At 35.4% G+C, this 10971-nt stretch overlaps 1 protein-coding gene across 38 annotated transcripts in view; it reads right to left on the bottom strand.

Annotated features, from left to right (window-relative positions):
• Positions 1-10971, bottom strand: part of USP33 (ubiquitin specific peptidase 33) — a 54811-nt gene that overhangs the window by 43235 nt on the left and 605 nt on the right. For 35 of the 38 annotated variants that reach the window (XM_026086564.1, XM_026086563.1, XM_026086549.1 and 32 more), the window contains exons 2-5: positions 6354-6414; positions 5680-5785; positions 4499-4552; positions 2350-2412 (exon numbers count right to left, since the gene is read on the bottom strand). In XM_026086564.1, coding sequence (XP_025942349.1) covers positions 2350-2412; positions 4499-4552; positions 5680-5760 — 198 coding nt within the window. In that variant the 5' untranslated portion in view covers positions 5761-5785; positions 6354-6414. Of the gene's footprint in view, positions 1-2349; positions 2413-4498; positions 4553-5679; positions 5818-6353; positions 6415-10789; positions 10854-10971 lie in introns of those variants that run through there. The other 3 variants (XM_026086547.1, XM_026086544.1, XM_026086568.1) reach the window with 3 other exon arrangements.

The following is a 10971-nucleotide window of genomic DNA, read 5'->3' on the forward strand; positions in this document are numbered from 1 at the left end:
AAAAATAAGAAGAGAGACCATTGTCAAAAGTGTTAAAATTCACAACAAACCAATTTTCCAGGAATGTCTGCAAGTGGTAATAATGGCAGCCTCCTCAAAAGTGAGGTTAGTGTTTAATTCTACTTGGTTGCTGTAGGAAATTTAAGTTATTGGCCATTTAACAATCAAAAGAGCAAGAKGAATAAGATTTTTAGTTCAGTTACAGTAAGAGCTGTTCACATCAAAACAAACACTCACTCTAGACTTGATTAGTTCTCTTGTTGAGAGTTTCATACTGTAGAGCTATATAAAATCTTCACAGATTGAGAATATTTTTACCTTTATCTTTCTTTTACCAAATTCTGCTTACTGTAAGACTGTGTACACAGTTGCTGTTATCCTCCAAAGACTTTCACCAACCCTTACTGCATCTCTTTCTTACATGGCAGCACCAGCTAGGTTTACAGGCAGCAAGGAATCTGCTAGAAATTAGGAAAATACTACAACTGCTGCAGGATGCCCAACTTCTTCCTCCCTCATTTAATAAGGCCCTGTATAAGAACAATGTTTTTAAATATAAAATGTGGGGTACAGTTTCATTACACAGTCCTTCCTCCACAAAAAATTGTCAGACTTCAGATATTTTTAAGTAATTTTTTTTTTAGTCATAAGAAATATGCCTGATTCCGCAGCTTCAGTTGCATAAGCAATTACATGTCTCCAGAGCAACAGCTTATTAATTTTCTCGAAAAGAAGATGAACATGGTTACTTGCAGTACAGGGAACCCTGCTGGTAGAAACCGGAGTGACCAAAACTAAACCAATTCATGTCCTTGTTTCTCCCATTTTAGTGAGAGCTTATAGATATTTTTACTGAAAAATACAAAGATTAATAATGGGTAACCAATAAACACCTGAGGAATCAAACAAGGAAAAAAAACCAGTATTCTGAAGAGGGCTTACTATCCAGAAATTAAAATTAAGTAACAAACAAAACAAAACAAAAAAAAAATCAAGACAAACATATCACAGACAGTGAGTAAAACTATCCATTCCCTTTTTCTTACCTGGCAAGTATATAACATTGCTAAAAAGAGCATGTGAAGAAGCAGGAACAAGCTACAGTAGAAAGCTAAGAGGTATACAATYATAGTCAAGAAATTCAGGGACCATCTGTTCCCCAGTTGCACTTCAAGCAGCTCATTTATATATTTATTGTAAAGGCTTCAGAACTGTGATTCACCTCAAATAGCTAGCAAAATAGTCTGGATTTTTATTAATCTAGTATTGGATATGTACCTCTTTCAAGACCCTGTTTCAAAAAAAAAAAAAACAAAACAAAACAACAGGACTGGTGGCAAATGTGGTCATAAAGCATACTTTTTCCTTGTAAAAACCCCATGTATATTATCTGCTCATTTTAATAATTCAGTCTTTTTAGTATTTTTAAAGACCAAAATCTGCTCTGTGTAAAGCTTTTGACACCTGTTCTATGATACCACCACCGTACATTGGTGGTAAGAATTCCATTTAGACAGAAAGTCAGTGATTCTGAAAAGACGCGTCAAGACTGCCATCCCTCTGTCTCCTGCATATTTGCTAAGAGAGAATGACAGCTTATTTGCTTCGTTTTGGCACATTACACTTGCATGTGCCTGGACACAGAACAAATTGCAAGTTTATGACCCAAACAGATGCACTCAAGCCATCCAGCCTTGCCAGAACTTGGCATGTTGAGAACACAGTGCACACACTCCACTGCTCCTGCTAAACATGATCCAAGATCAGCACTGAGCAGGAGACGATATGCTCAGCAAGGCCTACACTGTCTTTACTGGTGGCCACTGGAACAGGGAGCACAGTGCAGAAACAAGGCACCTATTTCTGGTAACTTATACTTCCAATCCTCATTAACCTAACCTTCCTCCTCTTTGCAAGAAGAGAAGCCCCCTCAAACTTCACTACAACTCTTCTTTAAACAAAAAAAAAATTTAGTCTTATYCATCAGGCAGCCATGATTCCAAAAAGTTGGACTAGAGCTAAAGTACTACCTATTAAGAAAGTCTTTTGTCCACACGTAAATCCTACATCTTAAAGACCACCACTATCTGTTGATTTTTTAATTTCACCTTGTTCTGTTAAGGAGCACAATAGTGTCAGTTACATAAATAATTATGCAGCTGCACAAGGATTATAAACTCACAAGCCCCAATAAAACTTGCTTCTACAGATTTAAAACATTAATAGCTATACAAAATTTTACTCAGTTAATGCTAACACAGGTTACTCATTTCATTATCCAGAGTGAAGAAAGTTCTCTAATTTCACTCCACTCCTTCAAGCAACAGTATTACTAKCAAATACACATACCTGGGAATGGGTGGTACTGTGATCTACATGGGATTCACCACAGCCAACATACGAACATCCGTTCTGTTGAGCAAGACATGGATAAAATTATACAGAATCAAAGAGTGATGTCAAATTTACAGAGTAGGAACACAATGCCAGTCCCTTTTAAGTTCACTCTATTTCAAACTTGCAAGGTCCTACACAAACCAACAGACACACACAGTAAGTGTTAAAATAAATACCATCTAAAGCAAATTAAGCATGCTGCAAGATTTAACTCAACTTCTTTCACTGGTGGGCAACATTAGACATTTAATGCTCCTGGAATATAATTTTTTGGCCATTTTGATATTTTCATTCAGATTAAGGTCAATATATTTGATTCTTTTTTTAAACAAACTATGATTTAGTAGAGATCTTGATAGAAAATACAAAGTTAACCAGTGTCTAAAATGCTGAATTGCAACAGACTTGAAGCATAACACATTTATACAAAAATGTCTGTATGTCAACACCCACAGTGCCCACTGACCAGAGTATTACTTCAAAATTCATTAGTTTCTATGCAAAATAATTGTCAATTTTAATTATTCTAATTGCCAAATGTATTTGGCAGAGTTGAGCACAGAATCTTGCAGCTGCCAATCTTACACATCTTCACACCATTTTCATTAATCCTTCATTTGCATGAACAAAGACAATCACATTAGAGGATACAGAACGTTATTTGTGTAACTTTGAGCACGTTAATTTATACAGTCAAATTGGAGCTGGACACACAGAGTAAATTAATTTCCTGTATTAAACTACTACAGACACTTGTTAAGTTACAAATATTTATCATGCTGGGATCTCACCATGTGCTGGTTGTTTTTCTACGCACAAAGATGAAGGCGAGATGCCAATTCATCCAAGAGGAGATATAACACAGCGTGACACTTGAAGTGTCTTACTGCAATTATAGAACTGTCCTATGGGAATGTTGGTATGAAATTAAGTTTTTCAATAACAGTTCAAGAGCCCTAAGTGAAAAATAAGAAAAAAAAAAAGTGCAAAAAAGCTCTAAGCTTCATAGCTTTTCCCCACCTGCTAGGTTCATGCACCCCTCAACACTCCTTCCTACTTGTCTTCCTATTCCAGGAAAGGCTTTTATATCTAATCAGACTAAGCTATCTACTAACAAGATATTTAATACAGTTTATCTTCCCCCTTCCTTTCTTTTTTATATCTTTTATTGATAGAAGAAGAAAAATAATCTGATCTTTGTTACAACAATCCACTTGAGCGAAGAGACTGAAGCAAGTTTTTAAAAGTACTCATACACCTACAGGTTGGCATCTCAGCCTAGACATCCTCCTGGCAGGACTTAGACAACGAAACATAGCCATGCCTACAGAGCAAAATCTCAATCTCTGGAAACCATTGTATGCCTGAGGAACTCATGAGACATTTTAAAAAATGATTTAGGTACACACTTTCCTGTTGGCATCATAGATCTAGCAGAAGCAATATTTTCAGAGGGCCCCCTCTCTCCCCCCTCCTTTTTTTTTTAAACATAGTATTCTGGAGTTTGATAGACAGCAAGAAGGGTAAAGCAATAGCATAGTYAAGAAGGAACTACACACAGGGTAAAGACTGTACACAAATCAGAAAAGTCTGAAGAATGTTCATYCATATTTCAAAATAAGGTGTTTCTTTGTTTTGCTTAAGGACAAAAAAGTAGTAGTATGTATTTTTACACTCTAAAAGTCAGCATTTACTGCTAGCAGATGTTATTACTACTAATTGTAAGAGAAGCTCAGAAAAAGTAGCCTAATTCATTCAGGAGTGATTTATTTAATTATCCTCAGATCTATCGACCAAGAAAAAAAAAAATTCTTAAGAACTAAAGTACTTTAACTCAAGGAGGAACTTTAATATGCTAGCTTCTTATCCAAAAATCTCATTTTAAACACAATATTTTTACATTACAAGAAAAGAGTATCTGGTATTAGGAGGCAAATTGCTTTAGAAATAGAAAATTGCACAAGAAATTTTTCTTTAAATTAGTTTTTAAAGTCATTATTGAAAGAATTTCATTATAGTTGTTGATTCAAAAGCACTACCAATTTTCAGATACAGCTTACCAGAGAAGCACAATCTGCTATAAAATGCCAGACCAACTTACCTCTAAGCATGCCCAAAGGTTGGGCCCTCTAACTTTACAGTCCTGACAAGTGCCCTGTTAAGTTAAACACATAAGCAAAGTATTATTTCATTTACTTTCACCAATGAAGCATAACTTGAAGACAAAATGAGAAAAAAAACCCAAAAAACTAGGTATCGACCGATTAATTTTTAGGACAGTTAAAAGAATGAGTTGATACCAGCTCAAGTTGTTTCATTTCACACAATCTTAAGACCAGCATATTTTACTAGAAAAAACAGTAGAGATTGTTTTTTGACATCTTACTACAAAGTTTTCATCTTAAAGCAAAAAGTGCTCTTCTAAAAAAGCATAAATATATTTCATATCATATTAACATCAAGATCCCCCAAACTGATCTTGCATATCAATTTAACATGAAGAGAAATTGAAGTGATAGAACTTGTAATAAGTGTATGTTCCTATTTTAGTCAATGGTATCTGCGAAGCCCCCCCAGAAAAGATGCAACGCTAGACAAATGGTATACAAATGCTATATATGGCAGCAAACCAAGATAACTTACACTTTGGTTAAGAAATTTAGCACCATGGACAAAAAAAGTTTGACTTTTTTTTTTAATGCCCCTCACAGTTACTAAAATGGGTTACAAAATCTTTTGTTTGTTCTCTTTACTAATATTAGAGAGCAAAAGTTCAGATAGGGCCAAGCTTTCAAACTGTGGTTCTTCAATCAAAAAGTGAACTGAGATCCAACAAAAACTTAAGAATAAATTCTTTTCTTACATTTTCTACTTGAAGTTACATCAGCTAGAGCATATTAAATTTACATTCCAAATAAATAACTGCCACAATGGCATTGTTTGATTGAAAATGAAACAGATCTACTTGTTGCTTTACTGTCTCCTGTAAGCAATATTTCCATTAAAACATCACCCACTTCAGAAAACAAGATTAAAAATTCCTGGGAAGATCCTCTTAAGCATTAAGTACTGAAAAACAGTTTTTCAGTTTTATCAAGTCCATAATTCTTCTCCCACTATACTTAAACCTTCCTATTCCAGTACAGAAGAYGGAACAAAATGTTTTACTCGCATTTAGCGGTTAACTGCATCTTAGGCATAGTAATACATGACAAGGTATATAGCTAAAATAAGTGACCAGCATTAACTGTGATAGGAAGGAAGTAAGCTGCTATAACTCACATGAGACTTCTGTATCAATTCCTCTTTTGTTATCTCACCAACTGATTCCAAGTGTGGGCAATCGCTGCTGAGTGATGACATTTCAGAAGCTGTGTTTTCCTATATCCTGTATCCGGGATTTTCAAGAGCAGGAAATCACTTTTTAACAGAATTAAAAGTGAGAAAAATCTGATTTCTTACAGTAGGCAGCAATATTAGATATCTAATATGCAACATATATATAACCTTTAAAAGAACATGCCTTTTTTAAGTAAGTGAATATAAATAACTTTATTAAGAGAAGCCAGTAGCCCAAATTAAATACAGCTGTCTTCTAAAATGAAATCCTGTATCTTCTGACTTTTAGGGCATAAACCAACAGAATCTTGTGATACAGAGCCAGTTTGGATGAATTACTTAATTTTCTGGTTGCCATTGTGGCACCCGAAAGAAAAAAAAAAAAAAAAAAAAACACTACCCAGAACTGATCCTGGCTTTGACTGTACATTGTGGAAAAGAGATCTTATGTAACACTGTTAAACTGTGTCGAAGCTATGAAAGTTAAAATGTAAGAATATGATTTACTTGTCAAGGGAGGAAGAAGTAGACTTTACCTTGGTTTAATTTATTTACAAAGATACATTCTAGATTCAGGTATATTATATATCAAAAGCAAACTGAAACTTGTAACTCACATGTAGTACAGAATGCTCAGCAAGCTTTCCCTTGATTGAGGTCTCTGTCCCTTCAAGGTCTCTGAAGCAAACAGAGAAACTTATTAGAAATAAGGTATGCTAAATGCAATAACTTTGTCGCTATTGTTATGATGGTTGCACAGACAGCTGTGATGTTTTACAACACAAAGAAAAAACTAAACTCGGTAACATTCTTTTTATGGAAAATACTTTATTTAAATTGTGCAGTTAAGAACCATCCAAGAACTTTCCTCCAATTTTTCCCACCTAAACAATTACTATTGATGCTTCAATCTTTCTAAAGCCCAAGAAGTGTTATATTCTCTTTGTCCAATTATTATTTATCCAATCTAGCTTTCCTTTATTAACACATGCAACTAAACTTCCAAACTAATTCARTGATGTATATATCCCTTTTTTTCCCCCCGCTTGATCTGTTTGCAGCTTTCAGCACTGTTATCAAAATCTCTTTTCACTCCTTCTCCTATTTGCTTTGGCAGATTTAGGTCTCCGTTTCTTCAGCTACACCACCAATCACTCCTTGAAAATAAGTACACCAGAGGAAATATTAGTTTGTTGGTCTCTTCTCCGTAACCTCTCTAAAAAGTACCATAGCACTATTTCTCTCATCTTACATCCATTCAACTTCTCTATCAAAATTAAGTAGCCTAGGCTTAAAAAATACACAGTAAACTCTCCTGGTAGTCATCAAATACACTTCCCAGTCAACTTCCAGTTTATCATCTTGGACTTGGTCTTTATTTCTATTGCCTTGAAAAAAGACCCTATTGAATCAAGGGTCATTTCAGTTTCTCTTCACTGATGGCATAAATAGTGTTAGTCATGTTTTTCTGCTAATCTGTAATATTTTTAAGCATTAATGCCATCAAAATTATATTCAGAGCAAAGCTCTTCAGTATATTTAAAAATATATAACAAATCCTTTTAGCAAATGAAATAACTCAAATGATGAATCATCCTCAACTTTCTGTCATATTAACAATTCCAGTTAGAACTTAAAGTTCTTATTTAGAACAGGAATGGAAACAAGAATATAGGTTTCATCTTGGACATTTTACAAGGTCTAGCAAAGCATTAAAAATGGATGAGCAAGTTTCAAGTAAAGACCTAAGTATCTTGAAAACCTCAGTGTGAATTAATGCCGATTTAAGACCAGTGCTTTAGAAGGAAGGGTATAATAGATTAGYAAGGCCTAAAAGCTTAGCTAATTTTATGTAATAAGATTTCTCAATGCATTACTCCAAGCAGTATAAAGCAAGAAAGGAAGCATTCCTCATACTACCCAATTTCTTGTTAATGAGCTGATTTTCACCTCTGGAACTGTGCAAATACAACCTGCAGTCCTGAAMAACCCCAAACCAGGAGTTCTGTTCATTCCAGATTGCTTCTTGGTGCAGACTGAAACTCTGTTCTCATAATAATCATCAGAAAGACTGGAGCATGTTAATGCCCATGTCCCTATGGAAAAGGTTCCTATTCCTGCCCATATGGGGGGTATCCCTTGTAGAACTTCAGTAACACATAAAGAAGTTATTACTATATGGGTACAGCTGAAGGGCCTTTCTTTCACCTTCTGTTAAGAAAACTCACATCACCCCTTCCATCCTGTAGCACTACAGTGAGTTATCTTGGTAGCTACAACCTTAAAGCTTAATATAACTAACTGCAGTAATACATTATGTAAAATTTTACATTAACATCTACTACACTGTAAAATGAAATTCAAAACCACAAATCATCCTCCATCTTTTGAAGTACTAGCAATCCCAGGGTAGTTTCTCCCTCCCTGCCCTTGCTCTATTTCAGCACCTCCTGTTCGTTCTATCTTAAGATTGCTCATCTTCCTTTACCAATGCTTTAACTATGTATGTCCTTATCACATCTACTTTTTCACAAGCTTCTGCATTGCACTGACCTCATTGGAAAGTTGCTTCCTCACCCTTTCAGCACAATTCATACAATTCTACTTTGCAGTTTCTCTTATATTCCATTTTATGCTCCACCCTTAGAAGATGAGTATATCACAACTTCTGACCTTCACTGATGTGATGATCTGTACTAGGAAAGTACCTAGATGATGCTGCATCTGAATAGCTCTACTGGGTCAGATCAAAGGTCCCAGTTTAACACAGCATCTTGCCTCCATTGCTGATCAAAAGACAACATCCACAGAAAAATATGACAAGAATATGGTAATTTCCCCAAATCTTTTCCCAGAGCTGACAACTATTTTCAGCACAAGGGTTTCCTGAACCAAAAGTTATATATATTAGAAAGACAGAAAAGGGCTCTGGAAAGGATCTGTATCAGTAATGTCAGCCTTCCTCAGGTTGTAGAGCCCTACAAAAATTGCTACTGAGAAAGGAATCCTTAGACAGTGATCACATATTTAGTGATAATGGGCCTGTTTCTACTACTTTTCATAGACCCTTCACAAGTATTCCACAGTCTCAAAGGAACCTTAAAAAAATCACAAGCTGAAAACCACAGCCCTACATACATGGCATATAAAAAACAGTCTTTGTTTCACCTGGAGGCTAAGAGTGAAATAAAACTTGACTGGGGAGTGAACTCAAGTCTTCACACTCCCTGTTCATCACCATATCCATGCACTAAGCTTCTTTTCAAATGCTTCCCATATATTTGGGAAAGAACCTGGAAGTGCATTCCCAGCTCTCTTCACTGTTTCCACCAAAAGGCTTATTTCAGCCCACCTATCTCACTGCATCATACTGTATCACACCACAACATCGTTCAACCAATTGAATTATTTAATATTCAGAAGGACTTCTTAACACTTTTTTTTTGCTGCCTATAATCATGCACAGTGAGGCACACTATAAAACTGAGCCTGTAATACTTAAACACTTTTTTAAAAATATTTTTCATTCATTTTGGGAAATAAAATCTGCTCATGAAAGCTAGAGAAACGTGAACTGTATCTTAAAGCATCAAGACTAGCAACCTATTTATTATTCATCAGAATTCCACAGCGTCATAGACTTGTATGGTAGCTACCATGGAAGCGCTATCATATCAAAAAAAATCTTATGAACAGGTCTAAATAAACTACTTTGATATTAAATAATACATATTTATAAAATATTAATACATATAATCTCAGACAAATATTAAGAGAAATTCTAATCCTGACAAACATAAAAGCAGAATTTAGTTAAGGGATGTTTAGGGAAGAGTTTAAGAATAAAAGGATTATTCTGAAAACAGCAATTGCCAGAAGCAGTAATGGCATTCAAGTATTTATGACAGCCTTTTAACATTTTGACCGTACAGCTTTGAACGGCAGCATAGTTAACAGGGTCTTGAATCTGTGAAAGTACAAAGAGCTGCCCTACGCAAAGCAAGCTGTAAGTGCAAGGTTTTTGTTCACCCTCACAGTTATTTTACTAAAGATGCACTGGAACAATCACATTTAACATTTATTTTTTTTTTCAACAACAACAACGAGACACACAGAAATGCAATTTTATAATTGAACATTTAATTACTTAGAATAAAGAGCTCTGGTAGTTTCAGTAATTAGTTACCACATAGATAGTCTTTGCACTGCAAAAGACACCAGCATTCAAACCAAACTATACATGCCCACAGAAGCTAAAGCCATAAACTTCAAAATTCAGAATTAAGACATGTACATTTTTCTACTTACTTTCTAAAGAACTGTGTTGCTCTTTAAAAAATTTACTAGATTCTTTGATAATTTATCACAGAAATTATTTCATGATAACAATGTATGTGAATAATTTTCTTATTTATTATGTCCAAACTCAAAAATATTTTTTAAGCCAAGAAATACAATCAAATTTCACACACTAAGCTCCTTTATATTCTCTGAACCAGTAGATGCTTTTGATTTTTATTTCCCATGCCTCCCTATTTCTACCTTTTTTTATGGATCAACCCTAAACACGAGTATTGTCTTTTCCTGAAAGAGTAACAACACCAGTACTAACCCTGGAGGAAAACCTACTTTCTACGTTTAGAATAAAAATTGGTGTTTCCCCAGTAAGTGACAAGCGCCTGCTCCATAAGGTGATGAAAAAACCTGGCCCTTGTTTTCAGGCACCAAGAAGTATTCACCCAAGCAAAAGGCAACTGTATAAAGTCATTTCCGTTACTTTTTTTTCTTTCATTAAGTATTTCTTCCTAAGCAGAAAGAACATTACAAAAAATGCTTGATTTAAAGGTATGTCCTCTTACAGGATCAAACTTTCTTTATTTTATATAGTCTTCTAAGGCAAATGTAAGCTTCCCGTTTGTTTCTTTCTTCCACAATTTTTCATCTGAACTTTGAAGCCCTTAGCTATCCGCTACGACTGTAAGAGGATTTTCCCAACTCAGGCCCTGCCAGAGGGCAGGAGAGGTCTACAGCGATTTCCCACTAGATATCACACCAGATGTTTTCACCCAGCTCATTTCGTCCCTCGTACACGGCAATCCACGCGTGCAGACAGCGAGCTACGGGATGAAAAAGGAATGAATTTACGGAAAGACAGAATTTACCTAAACCGCATCCTGCCTGCAAGGCCGCCACCGCCGCCGCCTCGCTTCGCCCGCACGGCGGGAGCATCTCCGG

This window comes from Apteryx rowi, unplaced genomic scaffold (assembly GCF_003343035.1).
Source record: "Apteryx rowi isolate R43461 unplaced genomic scaffold, aptRow1 scaffold_7, whole genome shotgun sequence".
In the NCBI taxonomy this organism is placed as follows: domain Eukaryota; kingdom Metazoa; phylum Chordata; class Aves; order Apterygiformes; family Apterygidae; genus Apteryx; species Apteryx rowi.